Source organism: Malaya genurostris, chromosome 1, assembly GCF_030247185.1.
Source record: "Malaya genurostris strain Urasoe2022 chromosome 1, Malgen_1.1, whole genome shotgun sequence".
NCBI lineage: Eukaryota > Metazoa > Arthropoda > Insecta > Diptera > Culicidae > Malaya > Malaya genurostris.
The window spans coordinates 80,580,944-80,600,119 of record NC_080570.1 but is presented as its reverse complement, the minus strand read 5'-3'; the positions used below and the strand labels follow the sequence as shown (position 1 = coordinate 80,600,119).

The 19,176-nt window shown below is 35.1% G+C and overlaps 2 protein-coding genes across 2 annotated transcripts in view; one reads left to right on the top strand and one right to left on the bottom strand.

Annotated features, from left to right (window-relative positions):
- The window catches only part of LOC131440608 (uncharacterized), a 43,970-nt gene that overhangs the window by 11,394 nt on the left and 13,400 nt on the right, over positions 1-19,176 (bottom strand). The window contains exon 5 of the mRNA XM_058612043.1: positions 1-19,176. This exon is cut by the window's left edge and continues 11,394 nt beyond it. Within this exon, the coding sequence (XP_058468026.1) occupies positions 18,017-19,176 (1,160 nt within the window). The 3' untranslated portion in view covers positions 1-18,016.
- Positions 1,761-3,399, top strand: LOC131426394 (tigger transposable element-derived protein 1-like). Its single transcript, XM_058589096.1, has 3 exons — positions 1,761-1,974; positions 2,046-3,095; positions 3,149-3,399. Exons 1-3 carry the CDS (start codon positions 1,761-1,763, stop codon positions 3,397-3,399), a joined length of 1,515 nt encoding a protein of 504 aa, XP_058445079.1.

Here is a 19,176-nt window from a genome sequence, read left to right as displayed (position 1 = left end):
AAACGAATTTCGAATGGAGGCCCCGAAAGACACTTGTAATATACCATTCGATTCACTTCGTTAAGCTTTTAACGTATTAATTGGCCCCTAGGAAAGATTAATATGTGAACCCTAACTAACTACTAACTTAATTACTTTTTTTTTGCTCTTTGGATTCCGTCAAGGGCCTCCTAAGACTGTGGGCCCGGCGGCACGTGCCCCACTATCCTTCTGTAAAAGTGGCCCTGGTATAAGTATGCTTGTTTGTGTGTATGTGAATGGACACATCGACCGGTTCCATTTAGCTTCATCCACATCCAACTTCTTGTTTCGAAATGAAGGGATGATCGGTACCAAAACTGGGAATTTGAAAATAAACGAGACATCTTCGTGTCATATACGCGTCATTTAAATTTACCGTGATTTGGAATTAGGTGACACAATAAATCAAAAAATTGGAGAATAAAATTTTGATCGTCTTTTTTATGCCGATTTTCCATATGGGACAGATATGCAAGTATGGGCAGTCTAAATGACAGCAGAAAGTTTTCGACATTCTTAAACTGCGGAAGTCAGATCCGGATTGAATTCAATAGTAACCTATGCGGCCTTTTCATTTGAGCCTTATTTGGGAAAATAGGTGCAGTCATACTTGAAAAATTGAGTGACATTATTTGACACATACAATACACATACATACACACGGAGGAATTGCTTAACTTATCTTAGTCGAATGTCAACTTTCACTACTCGAATTTTCAAGTGATTTTTTTATGACAAAATCAAAACCTTTGTATGCTATGTACACTAAGGTCTCTTTTTGCACGGGGGTTACGTGCCGTGCTAAAAAAAATCGTGTTAAAAAAACCGTGTTAATTGCGGAAACCGTGTTAAAAAAAACCGTGTTAATTGCGAAAACCGTGTAAAAAAAATCTTGTGAAAATCGCATTAATTTTAGAAAACATTCAACAAGTGTATTAATTCCGAAAACAATCGATTGGTACGTGTAGCATCTTCGATGTGCTGTACCTCACCGTGTGCGCCAACGCATTAACAGCGAAGCAACAATTGTCATACTCGTGATATACTCTATTATCAACGAGACAATCCACAAAACGCTTTTATTTTCAATTTTTGTGTCACGCTAATTGTCCTCACGGATCCGCATCGATCTACGCAAATAACATGAATTCACGCATGACAAACTAAATAAAATCGTAACAATAACCTTTTATATCACCCTTCATTTACATTTGTAAGGACTAAGTCAAAAGGACTCTGTTCCAAATCCTGTATAAAACCGCTGTAGTTTGAATTTCAAGTATCATTCTTAATCCAAAACCGAAGAGAATTGTTTCTGTTGTGTACCAGTCATACCTGCCTCCGCGAAAGTTTTAGTTAAAAATTGTGAAAGTGTGCGGTTTCTGATTAGCCGGATCGGTACGTTCATATTTTTCGATACTATTAATCGTTCCTGCTTGATTTCGTTCTCAATTAATTAGCGAGGTAGGTTACATGTGGTTGAATATTTCGAAGAAGTACAATATAATGGAAATGGTGTGCTTTATACATTTAATTTTTATATATTTCTACCAAGTAATTTTGATTACAGAATCAAACAATGGCATCGAATTCTGATAAAATGATTCCCAGAACCAGAAAGTCGATCACGCTTCAAAACAAAATAATTGTTTTAGACCGGCTCGCAAATGGTGAAACGGCTGCATCCATTGGCAGATCTCTGTCATTGAATGAGGCAACTATCCGAACCATTAAGCGAAATGAATCTCGTATCAGACAGGCAGTCTCGAATGGCACGGATTCCTCGTCTAAACGAGCAGCCTATACCCGAAACGTTGCTGTTGATAAAATGGAAAAAGCATTACTTGTGGATCGAAGACAATGCACAAAAAAGAATTCCAATTAACGCGGATATAATTAGACAAAAGGCATTACGTCTTTACCATCTTTTGGAGAATGAGGAAGCATCAAGCAGTAAACATAATGGTTTTAAAATCTCTTTCACTACTATTTATTACAATATGAAACACAAAATTTTTTGACAGGTAAACGTACTGAATTTAAAGCAAGCAAGGGTTGGTTCTACAAATTCATTCGGAAGAACAACGTCCGAAATGTGCAAGTCAAAGGCGAGTGCGCATCGGCGGATACTGTTGCAGCTCGGGAATACCCAGCAAAACTGTTGGCAATTATTAAACAAGGAGCATATCACCCAGACCAGGTGTTCAACGCGGACGAAACAGGTCTGTTCTGGAAAAAAATGCCGAACAGAACATATCTAGCTGCTGCTGAACGTCAAGCGCCAGGATTCAAAGCTGCAAAAGACCGAGTCACACTGCTGTTTTGTTCGAACGCATCTGGCGATAAAATATTGAAACCGCTACTGCTTCATCGGGCAATGAGACCCAGATCGATGAAAGGAGAAGATTTCGATACGCTGCCTGTGCACTGGAGAAGTAATCCTAAAGCTTGGGTTACTAAACCAATATTTGAAGAGTGGTTTAAAGAACTTTTCATTCCGGAGGTTCAGAAATACCTGGAGAACAAAGGAATGAAGTTCAAAGTTCTCTTAATAATAGACAACGCTCCAGGACATACCGCACCTCAACATTCACAAGTACAAATAGTTTTTCTGCCACCCAACACTACATCATTGATTCAACCATTAGATCAAGGCATTATTTCAACCTTTAAAAAACTATATATTAAACAAACGTTTAATTACATATTGGAACAGTTGGACGAAAACCAATCTATGACGGTAATTACAACATGGAAAACGTTTTCGATGCGGGAATGCGTGCGTTTCATTGGTACAGCGTTAAAAGCTATGAAAATGTCTACACTAAATAATTGTTGGAAATCATTATGGCCAGAATGTGTTGAACATGATGGAAAAACGTTATTTGATGATCGAGAAATTATTTTACTAGCGCATGCAGTAGGAGGTACAGGTTTTGATAATTTTACCTCCTCGGATATCAATGAATTGCTGGAAGACACTGTTATATCCGATGAGGATCTGTGTACCGATGTAATAGACGACGTTGAAGAAGAAGAAATTGGACAAATGAATGCCGATCAAATTAGAAAAGGTATTGCTATAATTATTTTGATTATTGTCTCTTATATAATCCCTTTTTACCAGGTATTGCAATGTGCAATGCAGCAGATGCTCACTTTATCAATGTGGATCATAATACTGCAAGAGCTATATCATTTAGAAGTGACATGAAATATTGTATTGCTAGGTATGAAGAGGAGTTGAAAAACCTCGAAAAATCAACAGTTACAGAGACTTCCTCTCTACGAGATTCTCGGTCAAACGATGACGAAGTTGAAAATTTAACGTGTGCTATTCCAGGGCGAAGGCGTCGTGTTATTTACGACAGCGATTAAATATTAATATTATACATATTAAACTACATACAGAATTTGATACAGAATTATTCAATAAATGATTTTTTTGCAAAATGATTTTGATTTAAATAAGTGTTTTTATTAGCTCTAATTATAGTTTTATTGTTTCGATCTGATATATTACCACTTTTATATTATCGATCCAAGAAAAAATCGTTTTTTTAATAGAGTAATTTCTAAGTTCTTCTCTAAGACCGTGTTAATTGCGAAAACCGTGTAAAAGAAAACCGCGTTAATTCCGGAAACCGTGTAAAAAAAGCCGTGTATAAAAAAACCGTGGGAAAAAAAACCGTGCAAAAAGAGACCTTAGTGTACTTCGTACATATGTACTTAATCGTGAATATCTCGACTTGTATTAATGGCAGCATCATAATTCTTTCACTATTTCATCAAAAATATGATCAGGAATTTAGGATAAAATTTTTAACAATGTGAGATAACCACAAATAACTCAAAAATTAAGTTTTCTCAAAATTTGAAAACAACGCGGAAATCTCTTTACTTTCGCTTGGGTTTCTCGCGCAAGGACGACGATTTTGAGGTAGTCAGGCACATATCTTCAACTGACTGCGTATAAAAGGGGAACCGTGGTCGAAAATCGATCATATCTTCTTGTACGTTGGATGGAAGCGGACGTCGTGGGAATGATTTAATCATCCAGGAGCTTCGGAGGGTGCACCTTCTGTGTGGTTATAAACCTCAAACGGCTCAGGTCGCAACTCTCATTTGAACTTCAGTCGTCCGGTGGAATAGATGGCAATGAAAGCAGGCCGTTTTCGTGGTATAAAACCTCAAACGCTTAGGCTGTGCTTTCATTTGGACTTCAATCGTCGGGTTGAGCAGTCGCTAGTAATAAGAGCAGGCCTTTAGCGTTGTACAAACCTCGCAGAGCCAGTTTCCCTTCGAAGAAGATCGATTACATCATCCTGTTGGTGGTTTGGTGCATTGGAGCAAAATACAACGGAAAATGGAAAACAATGTGGAACATTATGCAAAATCAGCCCTTTTAATGGCTCTAAATGTTACCTAAAGAACTATAAAGATTTCTTATTTGAAAAATCGAAAATTAAAATTATCAGTGTAGTGAAAATCTAGGATAATTTTATCAGATTTTTGCCATTTTCTAAATTTGCAACAGTTTAAAATCGTTTATATCCAATCAGTATTTAATATCTTAGAAAATTATACAATTTGACTCTTCTGGGATGCCAGAAATTAATCCCGTACAGCATTGTGATAGAATCTTTTACTAAAATATTGAAATTTGAAATGAAATAGTCGACATCAAAATTCTCTAAGGTTCCATTTAGAACCATAATTTAATATCCAAAGAATTATGCGAAATTTTTCTTCACTATACTGTATACGGCCCATTTTTCAACCAGTTGTAGTTTGTAGTAAACTTTCTGCAGATTTGCTATATAAAATGCATAGCACCGGCTCAGAAGCCATTCATTTCGAATTTGGCTGTCGTCATCGTGTTGATTATGGTGCGATCGAGGAATCTCCAAGCGAAATACAAAGCTTGTTACCGCAAGCGGATGAAGCAGGAGACTGCAACAAAACACATACAGGGTTGTTACGAAAAATTTCAAAATCAAAACGCGCGAAATCCGCGCGAAGTCGAACACTAAAACACGCGAAATCCGCGCGAAGTTGAAAACTAAAATTCGAGTGAAGCGTTAGACAACTATTTTTATGCAGGTGATACTTTCCGCAGTACTTGAAAATTCACTTAAATATAGTTTAAAAATCTGCATAAGTTTGTCATATGAACACAATAAATAAGTCCGCATACAGCACGTTACTTCGAGAAACCCAATGAAAACGATTTCATTTTTATTCTTCATCTTTTTCGATGCCCTTAGTTAAGGAGCAAGACTTTTTGCAAGCGTATGAGTAATGTCAACAATATGTGCGTAAAAACAAATTCCGGCGCTTATTTTACTGATTTTAATCAATAAATCTTCCATATGGTTGAAAAATAAACCAATCAGTTCATTCTGCTTAAAATTGCAATTCAAGAAAAGTGTCTTAGTCTAGGACTCTTCGGTTTTCCTTAAAACTGCTCGAGAAAAATTGTCTCAGTTAACGCTTACTTCCACTGACACATTTGATTAGCAACAAACACATTCCTATATGGATTTCCTATTGCAGAATTTTTTTCCGTAGCTTTTATAAGTAAACCCGTAAAATAGGAACCTTTAATTTAACACGCGAAAGGCAATGGAAATGGCATGTTGTCGTAAAACTATTTATTTTTACTACTTTTGTAACAGAAAATATTTAGTTTTGCTTATTTTGTGTAGCGCAATCTAATACAAATGATTTGAAGCAGTGTTGTCAACTTTTTTTATTAAGGGATTAAAATCTATATTCATAAAATGTAAGCAATTTTCCATCAAACGTTGGTGAAAAATTGTTTAAAACTGATATATCATACAAAGTGTCAGGCTTAACATGTATTCGAGAATAAATTATTGTTAAAAAAGATTGTTTGAAACTCAATCCTGCAAGTCACTTTAATAAACTCGTTGCACTGCATATATTAATCTATAACATACGTACTGAATAAATTGTACGTAATACACAAGCTAACTTGGTTTATTCTTGATCCTTAATTAATACTCTCTGATGTACGGAAAATGTTACAGTAAAAATAAAAATGCTTACACATTTCATCGAAGATATTTGTTTTTTGTTTCGACATCTTTTTGCTCGGCAAACATTTCCTTCTTGGTAAGAAGAATTTTTAGGTAGACCACATCAGGATGATCTGATTCACTCTTTTTAGTATCAGTTGCAATTATAATAGCGCCTTCTTTTGTTGTCAGATTTCACTCTGAATGTCTGAGGAGGAAATCATCTTTTCTTCTTTTATTTGAATCAGGGAAAAGCCCACTGGAATTAGTTTCTGTCAAATTTGTTCTCCAGCAGGCATAAAAACTCCTCATCTTTTGCATCAATAGATCAAAATCATCCAAATGATACATTTGCTTAAATCTAGTGCTTCTATAGTAACTACATCTAATGAGACAGTAACATAAGAAACGATTTCTTGATAACATTACGTGATAAATGAAAGTCGAAAGAATTGAAACATTTGTTAAATATGCGGAACATGCTAGCAATGAGCTCGTTATATCCATAATTAGTTCTAACATAGGGAATCCGAAGAAAAAAATAGGAAAACTACGACGTCGAATGTCAAATTGTAACAATTGAAAGTTCTATGTGCTCTTTAAAATTTAACTTGCATCCAGAACACCCAGGTCCTTAACAGACGATGCGCTTTCGAGAACAGTTTGTGGCATATTATAGTCGAACTTGAATACAGACTTTTTGCTACAAAAAGAGACGACGGAGCATTTAGTGGCATTTAAACAATTTTGAAATATGAAATACGAAAGTCATCAGCGAACGATAGTTTCATACACTTGATCGAAAAATTTAAATCGTTGAGATACAATAAAATTATGAACGGTCCAAGGTGACTTCCTTGAGAAACTCCAGATGTAACAGCACTTGGTGAGGTTGAACAGGCTCCTTTTTTCACTATCATTTCATTACCAGTTAGATATGATCGAAGCCAATTAAAAAATGATCCATTTAATCCCAGTCTACCTAACTTGGAGATCGTTATGTGATGATTTATTTCGTCGAACGCAGCAGGGGAAGTTGAAAGCTTTGGCATGGATCCAAGCTGAGTCTCTGACATGTAGTCAGAGCAACTATGTGTTATAAAATCCAGAACTATAATTTCAAACAGCTTCGATACAGCGCACAAAGCAACAATTCCAAAGTAGTTGGATACTATACCCTTGTTCACATATGATTTCTTCCATATTTCAGGAAAAATTCCAGAACGGAAAGAACAATTGAAAATGTTGGATAGTGGAACCAACTAACTATTAGAACACTTTCTTATCACCACGAATAGAATCCCAGAACTTCTTCGTTTCTTTTATTGTCAGACTTCGCTTCGTAAGCATGTCGTGTAAATTTTGCTTTAAGAATTCGATTTTTATCATACACAAAATTTGTTACCATATTATTGAAGAATCGCATCGCAAATCGCAATCTTTGCATTATTGAATGTATTATCACTGAGACGATATCTTCCATCTGACATCAATATCCTTGGGTGCAAAATGTTGAAATAGCAACTTGTATCACTCGAGATCGAAAAGCATAAAATCGAAATTTTGTCCACTGAAGAAAACATTGGCTAGAACCTCCTTCTAGTAAATTTTAGTTTTATCAAGGGAAAATTCGGCCATCTCGACCAATTGCTGAAACGTTCGCCCATCTTTAATTTTTTAGGGTTTCATAAAACTCACAAGTTTCAAAAATTTGCAAAGAATTTTATGGAATGATGTTTTCTGAAATTCGCGCTAAATCCGCGCCATAGCATCAAAATCTTAGCAGAAACCGCGCCAAATCCGCGAAAATCGCGAAATCCGCGAAAACCGCGAAATCCGCGCGACCGTAACAACCCTGCACATATCAATATCGCACCCACGGACAACAGGTATTTTGCTGCAATGCAAACGACCAACCAACATGACGTAATCGATCTTCTTCGAAGGGAAACTGGCTCTGCGACCTGAGCGTTTGAGGTTTTGTACAACGCTAATCTGTACTGTAGCCTATCGATCAACTAATTTATATTCGATAGTATAAAGTGAAAGTGTCAGTTTTATTCGTATTCACGACATCCAGTTATGTCTCTGACATTACACACTTGTACTTTTTTATAAAAGAACCGAAATACACATTCGAGAATAATCTGTTACGGGCAACAATGATGCATTACACGCTTGGAAACATGTTTCTTGTAAAAACCGGAAGTTTTCATTCAGCTTTGTTGTACGGTACCTACAATGAATTTCTAAATGATTTTTGCATGGCAAATTCCGACTCCAAATTTTGCACTCAAGGTTTTTATTCGATTGATGGTTCATTTTATAACGAACTTAACGAGCCAGGTTTTGTATGTTCGAGTCCTGACTTGGAAGGATTCTTAGTGTCCGTAGTATTGAAGCACTGGCCATGAAATAGTCCCGTAGACTTACAAGTCTACGCTACGAACATTTATTCACCGTTTACATATAAATCTAAAATCTGATTCAATTGGCTTATAAACTCTTGTATAAGAAACGGCGCATTTCAACAAAAATCCAATTTTTTTACTTTAATGTTCAAATATCTGGAGAACGGCTTCTTCTAGAAGAAAGGTCGTTATGAGTAGATTTATTTCTTTCAATCTGTAAAATTATATACTAGTGTTTAAATTACTATTTTCTATCAAAAACCTGAAGTTTTGCAAATATTGCTAAATTGTCATAACTCTAACTTCATTTTCAATTCACAGTTATCAAATTTGCACCAAATGTGGTCTTAGGTTTAACTTAAAAACCTTTTTTTGAATATTGACGTATTTTTTTTAATTTAGCTTTGCGTTGGTTTTCGAATTCTTGAAAAAGTATTCAACTTTTTTTAACCAGGTTTAAATTTTGGCCTTTCTCGTGTAGAAAGGTTATGCAATCACTGTGAAAACCGACTTTTGAACCGAGGCCCAGAGGTGTGAGTGCCATATACCCAACACTGGGTATATGACATGAAACACTGGGTATCTGGAAAAACGCATAGTTTCGAAAATCACGACCGAAATTTTTCACAAGTGATTTTCAGACAAAAAAAAGTTCGCTGGTTGAATATATCTGATATGATTCCCGAGCAAATTTTTGAGAAATGAATTGTCATAGCCGTTATATATCAACTCTGCAGAAATCATGTATAATTCGACGAAGAACAAAAAATTGAACGTTTCTGAAAATGTTCAATGTGGTGAAGTATTCGGAATTTATTCGTCAATACCGTGGTGGTGGAGTAATACCATTGATAAAAGCAGCAAGTGATGAGAATAATAATAGTTTTAATAACAATAAAAACAATCACAAAGCATGTTATGCAGCTTAATAACCCATTATAACCCAGGGGTTCCCAAATTTGAACCAAATGAGCAGATATCATCAATAATATCTTATTTAGTGTTGATGATGTTGGGAAATGCCAAATCACTATTAAAAACCTTTTCCAAACGAAATTATCCTATGTATGATATATCATACGCTGGGACAATACAGTAGCAACAAAATTATAAGAGACATGTCTATATTTTAAGAGTTGAATTTATATATACAATTCAATGTATTTTAAATAGTACCGGTAGAAATACTATCGGAGATAGAGACAATATAAATGGAAATATTCAGTTCATTTCGTCCAAAATATACTTATTCAGCCTACCTGGGTTCGATTCCCCACCCCGCATACAGGGTCAGAAGGTTTTTCTGGCCCAAAGTGGTGAATGACTTTAAGGTTAAAACCTGTCTAATCTAAAAATAAAAAAAATTACCTCATTTGTTTCCATTTCTTCAGTTTTAGGAAAATGAATTACCCATTTGTATTGGTATGATATTTGAGATATTTATACGATTTGTAGGGAGTATCGTAAGCTCATTTGATAGTGTTTCCAATGAATAATAAGTTTTGGAGGTATTCATACTTCTCTAAGTTAACGTTCTACTCCATATTCACGTGTTCTTCAAATCGTAAAGGGTCCCTATCCTTAGCATTATTTTTTGAAGTCATGTTTTTGAATATTCCACACTTCGAAGATATAACAAAATGGATTTGATTTGCTGATGACAAGAGTTTTTCGAAAGACTTCAACTAATCATAAAATTTGGATGCTCGAGTTCATCGGTTAACGATATACTTTGGGAAAAATACTGCTGTATTATGTTGATATATCATACGTTCAAATGTCAACAACAATTTTTTATTGTTTAACATATATTTTTGAAACTCCACTTCGGAAATAATTAATTTGAATCTTTTGCAATGGTTTGTCAAAAGATGGAACTACCTATGGTTTTGAACATAAGATTCACACAAATATGTTACTTACTTTTCTTTGGTCATTTTTGTGAGCTTTGCAAGGTTATAATACAAATAAAATGTTGACACTTGAGAACTATTTTAATATACAAAGAAATCAGAAGTGTAAACTATCAACTAGTGCTCTAGTAAAGCTGTTAGGTACTAAACTTCTTAAGTAAACATGTATTAAAATATGGGAAGTTTTGCGTATGATATATCATACGCTAGGACATAATAGGGGTGAATGAATATTAGCCAATTTAGCTTGAATAACGTACGCAGGAGTAACAGGGGTAACAGGCAACCGCTGCGCTAATTCAAACGCTGCTCCTACAGTGTTTTCGTTCTTCATATTAACCACTCTACGTGTATCAAAAATATCCAAGTCATTATTTATCAGTGATTCAGATTGTTTATTGATGAAAATACGATTGAAACTTGCACGAATCATTTCGGTGTCGAACTGAAGCGTAGTGGAAATTCAGTATCGAAATACCAACGAAGGCTCTTCTCCCTTTCGATTATCTCTTTAGCGATATGTCTGTGGGTTGAAATTCGTAAACCGAATTTTCAACAGCTGGACGTTCGGTAATTGAATTGATTACCGATCGTTCGGTTATTGCTGAATTGTCAAAGAACTATCGTAAACTGTAAAACAAATGGATCTAACGAATGGTTCGGTAATGTTTCTGTATTTGTTTTCTGTTGGTTAAAATTCTGGATTCAAATGAATTTTGGATTTCAAAAAATAACACAAATTGAAGAAAATTCGTCTCAGTTGTGGTTATGGTTTTGAAAAAAATGTCCGGGTTGACTGGAGTTATGAGCGCCTTTCACAACACTGCACAATACGTCGAGTCCACCAGATATCCTCCTGCAAGTGAACAAGTGAAAATGTGGCGAATAGGCGACCATAGCTTTGCTTTGTTTCCATTCGTTGAAGCTAAATAAAATAATCGGAAACACTTTAACGTTTCCATAAATTAATTATTTGTTGTTAGTTTTAAGATTCGTATTTTCAATATACGTGGAGAAGGATAGCATGATTATTTTTTCACATAAAATTCCTGTTTATATACCATCACGTATGGTTTCTTGTTTTGCCTACGTTTAATAATCACTCTGCACTCTCATCTACCTTAAAAAAATATGTGCCTATAAGTATACAAACAGTATAGTTCTGTTTTAAAAACTTGTGCATCTGTACTTCAATCCATTCGACGAACCCTTCAAGATTTTTTTCGTTTGGTTAATAAAAACACTGAAAATTTGAATTACTGTTTAACAGTTAGTGTTCACGACAATCAGTATTTACAGAAAATCGGTTATTGCAAAATAATTCCATCATTCGAACATTTTTACCGTACTCGACGACTATTCATATTTACCGTATGGATTGTGTATCAATTTACAGAATTCTGTAATGAAAACTTACATAAAACTGATCTGCCCATACTCGCATATCAATCCCACATCGATTTTCGTTAATTTTTAGTTAGATTGAGAAATAAAATCTATCTTCAATATACTCTCAGAAACTGCCATAAAAGTAGATGGTTTGTTTAGTAAAATGTGAAAAAATATCGACTCCTGTCTGTCCCATATGCAAAGTACCCGCATATCTGTCCCATTCAGTGCAAATTTCAATAATTTTGTTTGTTGTAATATATATAATTTAGCATTAGGTAGACAATAAATCAAAAAAAATCGGAAATAAAATTTTAATCGTCTTTTTCTCGGCATGCCGATTTTCCATATGGGACTGGTATGCAAGTATGGCAGTGATCGGCCGGCAAAAATAAGCGTAATTTTTGTAAAATAAAATTCATGTACCGAAATATCTGTTATTTCTATTGATTACCGAAAGTTTTCGTCAAAAAAAATACCGATAAAAGGAATCAAATCTTAGTGTCTATGCTTATTTCATGAATGAAAATCTCGAAAGTGACTTTTTCACTAGTGTTGATGAAATGAACTGAGAAGAGAGTTGGCATCACTGGGAGTACGATGAGGTGTCTAAGTGCTGCTCTTAAAAAAATCTATTTTCAATGTGTTGTTTGATACGTATAGTTGAAAATTTGGTCAAAACAGTTATTTTGAGTGATAATGCAGGAGTGACAAGTATGTGTTTAGTAGTAAGAGAGCTATTTATTGAATAATATTGATTCGCAAAACTAAAAATGCGGAGACCCAAAATTCAACGATATTAACCGATCGAAGCCCCGTCTGCATATCATCGTCGGTGATTTTTATGAAATGTGTGAAAATGTACAAGTCAATTGTATTATTCAAGCTGAAAATCTAAAATTGGTCTGCAGCAAACCCATTCGCGAGTGTTTATTTTATTTTTTCAGTAGTCGTGTTTCATCTCGCGTTGTTAACAGCAATGCGAACATGAAAAAAAGGAATCAGCTTTTGTTGAGACCATATTGTTTGCCAAAACATATCCCGATTTCTTTCCCTCCCTACTAACACATCTTCTATCCCGTGATGCTCGAGGATATACAGTAGTACCCGCGGTCTCTAGAAACAGCGAGTATCGGACTAACATTTCTTCCTTTTCCTCAGTAGCACAGCCTTTGGTCGTGACCGGCGTCGTTATTGATCGTTTAATGAAGCATTCTTCTTCTTCTTTTTGACTCTATTTGGCCATTACTTGCAGCCAAGACCTAGGAATGAATGGCACGAGTGAAATAAGTTTCAATGCAGTGCCCATTCATTATGAAACTTTCCTTATTCCGTACACTTAAAGGAACATAAGCTCTGACTCTGAAACATGAATCATAGCTACTGGTAGTAAAAGATAATATGAAAAATCTATTCTGCAGCAGCTTGAAACTTTCTAAATTTAGTTTTTTGTGCTTAAATACTCTAATGATTTAAATTATTTTTACATTCAAATTCAACAGTTTTCTTTGATGATAAATGGTTCACCAGCGATAGTGTGCTTGAATCACTTCTACTACCCAGGAATCTGAACCCATTGCCTGCATTTGAGAGAAAAGAGAATACTGCATACTCTTTTTCAGAAAGGTTCAATACTATTAAAGGGCACGCTCGTCGGTAAGTATATGGAATGGTTCATTTTCCAATCTGTTTGTACATTTTCAGCATCGAAGCTGGTAACTCAGTCTGTTGGTTTGAGTGTTGTATCGTCATCAAAAACAACTGCACCAATTTTTTTTCAAATTTTGCACACAGTTTCTACAATGCCAGAGCCCAACGTTATCCCTTTTTGTTGTTTGATACTTTGGGGAGGTTTTACAGCTACAAAAATTTTGGAAAACTAAAAGTCAAACAAAAACGTCGAGGTTTAGAAAAACATTTACTTCATCTATGCTGCTTTAATTTGTTGACTTCTGATAAGTCTGCACTGAGACACATTGCAGCACACCGCAAATCATTATTTTTAAGAAGTGTCTTCCAAAATACCTCTTCACCGACTTATTTCACAATATTTTTCCACGAAAAAATTAAAAAATGATGTTCCGTTCGAGTTGTTCAATTTTCGAACATTACTGGATCGACTTGCGTACGTATTACTTCTGTTCGGTTCAGAATCGTTCTAATTTGTTTATACAAGTGCGACGGTTTTGTTTACTAAGAAATGAATAATATACGCCCTTATTCTGAATAACGACGTATTGATTTTTCCATCGAATGTGGTTCGATCGAATCATAGCTACCTTTGATTTTGCTAGCGTTATGGGGAATACAAATGAAATACGAGGGAAAAAAGATACGACGTTATTCAGAATAAGGGCGATAAATAATATAGAACGTGTAAAGTACCCAGCGAAATTTGTCGTCCGATCATCGGTCCGATTGAGCACGATATGGGGCCGATGGTAGCGCTTCGATCGGCCCGTCATCGGACAATTCTGCACCATTTGCATCAACCGCGTCGACCTAAAATAGTTTTATGTTTACATTATGTATCGCTATAGGAACAGAGCGAAGGAATATCAAACAAGGCATTTTCGAGCCGACGTCTCCCCGATAGGGTGTGCAAGAGTGTTAAAAAATTCTTTTGTCTCGATCATGGAGGCTTTAACATTTAGGTCATTCGCCTCTTAGGACCAGAAAAACTCTGGCCCTATGTTTGAGGTTGGAAATCTAACCCCGATATATCCCATCACCTGAGTATTGGATATCCGCTCTCTGCTTTGGTATATCTTCACTCTTTTGTTCTACCGATACACTATGTAAGCTCGAAACACAATCAAAAGCTTTCGTGCACGATGCGTCCGATGTTCGAATTTACTGGGCACCTTTGATGGTTAGTGTTCGAAATTTCAAGTGTTCCCGAACGAGAGTCGATCGAAATATACAAGTCGAACGGAATAAAGAATGCAAAATTCAAACCCGAACGAAAGTGTAGATTCGTTCGTATCACAAATCTGTCGGATTGCAGAATAGAGGTGGATGTTCCAATAGTCATGTCATTAGTAGTCACCATGCGATTTTACCGATTACTCGACTTCCATCAATGATGTGATAAAATCAAATAAAATATTTTTGCTTCGACTCTGAAAAGCAACACTGTAGAAAGAGTAGTTCGAAAATTGTTCAAAACTGTTGTTATATCGACACGAAAACTCTCTCTCATAATTTCATCTTTCTCTTCAAGTTATTCTATCGAACAGAGACAACATATGTCACTCTTACTAATGGTTTTCGTATACGAGATGACTAATGGAGCTGAAATGAATGGGGGTACCGTTACCCTAATAGTTGCCCTTATTTCCGTCGTCACTTCCACTTCTACTTCACTATTTTCCGCAACAAGAATATGTACAGTAAGTCCAATCTTTAGCGAGAAATTGAAGGCATGATAAAATTTACTCACAATATAAAACTAAAACTATCCAAATTTGAATGATACAGAAGTCGAAAAAACATCTTTTAACTATAGCATTTTACGAGCAAACATTTTTGTCAATCTAAATACGACTGTTCGATGATTGTGCTGAGCGGTATTCGAGCGGAATGGATTTATTAAATGAATCCAGGATGCAAACCTGAAAGGAACCAATATCGTAGCAGCGACAGTCAGTTATTATTATTGCAATTTATTCAAACTTTTTCTATTAATGACATTACATTTTCTTATGGCATCGAATTGAATCAACGCTTACAATATTGTTGCACCAGCTATCGTTGTATTTTTTTCATATCACATACTATCTTACCTTTTCCATACACCATTTCTACTTACTGGAATCGTTCTGGTTGTACTAAAAACAGATAAAAATTGAGTTATATTTTATGTAAAAAAAATCTATATATTCCATACGCATATCAACAAATGAAAGCAACTCATTGTTTAGGATTTAATTATTATGGACCATTGTAGAAATTTCACAATACTAACCTTTCTCGTAAAATAGAAAAATCACTTTTTGCCAAAAAATCGATGACTTGTTTTATAAATACTTAAGAAAAAAATTCGATCTCTTATATTAACCACTTTGAGAGTTCTCATTTTTTAATATGCAGTTTTGAAATTAAAAACTTTAAAAATTATTAACCTTGGCCATACATTATAAAAACCAGATTGAAAGTCTTCCTGCGAACCTTTTAGATTTAACGTGCTCAAAATTATTGCATGTTTATTCGAACTGTGCTTATTTGTTAGGATGGCTTAATTTGGTTTGTTCAGAAAATTTTTGTATCTCAAGAATGCGACAGGAAAATCACAACAATTGATTACCATACCTAGTACTTATAGAAATTATAACCATAGCCATCATAATGTATACCAGTTTCCATTGAGCTTTTGATTTCAACATTTTTGTAGCTATAGTTTCGTGCTTGCTATCAACCATAAAAGACGTAATATTGCAAGTTTAAAAAATATATGCAACAATTCTAGACCATCATGTAAAATAGATCAATTTTTTTTTTCAAAATTCACGTTAAGAAAAATAAATTAAAAATCCAAAATCACAAATAAAACACACAGTATTTGATCTTATACGTCCACTAATTGCTTTACATTTTTTTTCTGAAATATTGATATTTCGTTAAATTTTACGTTTTGTCCATTTGAAACATTTGTTCCCAAATCTGAAAAGGTAGTTTTGATCCGATTAAATGATTCATTTAATATATCAAATGGCAGTAAGTTAAAAATTACTAGAACAAATTGAAGTCGAAGACTTACAACTAAATTTATTTGTATTATTAGAAGATAAAGGCGAGGAATTTTTAAATGGTACTTTCAAAGGCGTTTTTTTTCCAAAATCTGAAAATTCAAATATAGTAACTAAAATTCCTCAAAACTAATTAAGGTGGACTGCAACAACTTCGACAGAAGTTTGGAAGAAATAAAGAATCTTGTGTGAAATCACGTCAGAAGTCGTCACGAAATCTTTAATCTGATACTTATATTCGTAAATAGTAATTAAAAAATGAACAAAAATTGAAAACGCGCACTTATTAAACGCTTAAATTTTATGCGGTTTTATGGAACATTATAAATTTCTTGCAACTTATGATACTTACGAAATTTTGCGAGATCATGTAAAGTCATTTCGTCGCCTAATCTAGGTTCCAAAAAGCTTCTATGATTTTATATTTAACCATACCCAATCTTTACTTTTTCCTTGTAGTATACGGCAACGTGGCAACCAAAAACTAGATATTTACTGATAGCACATGCAAACAATAATTTTCTTTCAAAACAACAAGTGCAATGCTGAGCGCGACTTGTTACTGACGCCTTTCAATCCCCAATGTTTTCAACTATATCATCACCAACGATGAAAAATATATGAAGAACCTAATACCACTCGTTCGAAACAGAGCCCAAAAAACTGTTGCGGTTCACTAACTACTTACTAATACAAATTGAACTTTTTTCGGATTGATGCAAATTAATACATGTGCCAGTCTGTAATATCAAAAATAAAAAGAAAATTGTATTATGTGTATGAGCAGCTATACGTGTGAGATTTAGCAGAACACATTTTATGCTCTTTTGCATCCATATCACATCTGCATTCAGTGTGCTACCATTTCTCAAACACGAAACTGCAACAGTATTACACTGCTGATTCTCTACTAGTCGGAATTTAATCATCATGAAAACAAGTTTTTTTTTAATTTTTCACTTCAGTGTTGCACAGTTTATTTCAGATTCACACTAAATTATTTAATATGAGCTTATTATACTTAGAATCATCACATATAAATGCGATGCTGATGTTATTGAAGTATGCATAAATGTTGGATACAATTTTCAACCTTTTATCGTCATTAGTACTGTCCTATCGCTGCCGTTGGATAATGCATATACTATCCGAACAAGCAAATTATTCTTACTACAAACTTTTGTAACTAGATATTATGGTTGCATTTGAAGTTATTTAAAACTGATCTAATTTGTAAATGGGCATCATTACAAACTTTTTTATCAATATCGAACGAAAAATATTTTTAGCTTACAGAAAATCCTAAGCTTTAAAATGAAATAAATACTTCTTTATGTCCGGTCACTTGTAGACCAGCTTATATAATTATTTCTGTTTTGTTATGTATTTTAAAATTTTACATAGATAATGTTACTGTCGTTTAATTCTGTTTCAAATTTGCGTCATTCAGCCCATATATAGTCAATATATTTTAAACAACTAATGCCTGCTGTTTAAAAGCGGCGGCTGAAAATGCTACCAGCGAGGCGGCTGCTCGTATTCGATTGTTGGGAATTTGAATTGTTCCACTTGTTTCCACCACCGGCATTACCAGGGTTAAAATTACTGCTAGAATTACCACCGCCGAAGTTCCCACGGTTGGAATTCGAATTAAATTCACCAAAAGACATACCACCTCCCTGGTTGCCACTGTTAAATTGTTTGTTTTGACGGTTCGGGTTAAAGTTGTTACCCTTTTGGTTGTTACCACCGAAGTTGTTATCGTCATCGAAACGATTGTTTTGGTTACGGTTGAAATTGCCACCAAACTGGTTGTTATCGTTATTGAATCTGTTATTGCCAGTGTTGCTGCTGCTACTATTTCCACCACTAAACGAGCCAAAATTGTCGTTCTGGTTGCGGTTATTACCGCCGAAGTTACTACGGTTGTTGCCTCCAAAGTTGTCGTTTGAGAAGCTATTATCATTACGATTGTTACCAAAATTGTCGTTGTTAAAATTATCATTGGCAAAACTGTTACGATTATTGCCAAAGTTATTACCTCCTCCAAAGGAGTCATTGTCGAAGTTGTTGTTGCGATTATTTTGGTTACGATTTTGATTCTGGTTGCGGTTCAGATTACCGCCACCTTGGTTCCTATTTTGATTCATGTTGTTTCCGGGGCCAGACTTGTTTGGCTGCACACGGTTACCTTGATTCAGGTTATTGCGGTTCTGGCCAACGTTAACAATTTCATTATTTGCAGCGCGGTTTTGATTGTTCGACTGATTACCACGGTTCGCTACGTTCTGACCACCACGGTTCTGATTGATACCGGGGGCATTTTGGAAGTTGTTACCGCCGGCGTTATTGCTGCCAAAACTATTGTTGGCATTGCCACGGTTGTTCTGGTTCATATTTCTTCCTTGGCCACGGAAGTTGCCTTGACCGCCTTGATTATTTCGATTGTTATTACGATTGCCGAAACCACCGTCGCCAAAGTTGTTCGAACTGGCAATTGGTGGATCGGGACCATCAAATGAGTTCTGACTAGAAGCCAGACTCTCGCCAACGTTTTTACCTGACATGAACGCAAGACGCAATAAATCTTGTATAGCTTGGGGATTGTTCAGATTGTTATTGGGATTAAAGCCACCTGGGCCTTGATTAAAAC

Bases quoted from the DNA above. Each gene is read 5' to 3' on its own strand.
- LOC131426394 (XM_058589096.1), top strand. From the start codon at position 1,761: ATGAATCTCGTATCAGACAGGCAGTCTCGAATGGCACGGATTCCTCGT. The intron at 1,975-2,045 runs GTAAACATAATG...ATTTTTTGACAG, and splicing joins GAATGAGGAAGCATCAAGCA to GTAAACGTACTGAATTTAAA. The intron at 3,096-3,148 runs GTATTGCTATAA...CCTTTTTACCAG, and splicing joins TGCCGATCAAATTAGAAAAG to GTATTGCAATGTGCAATGCA.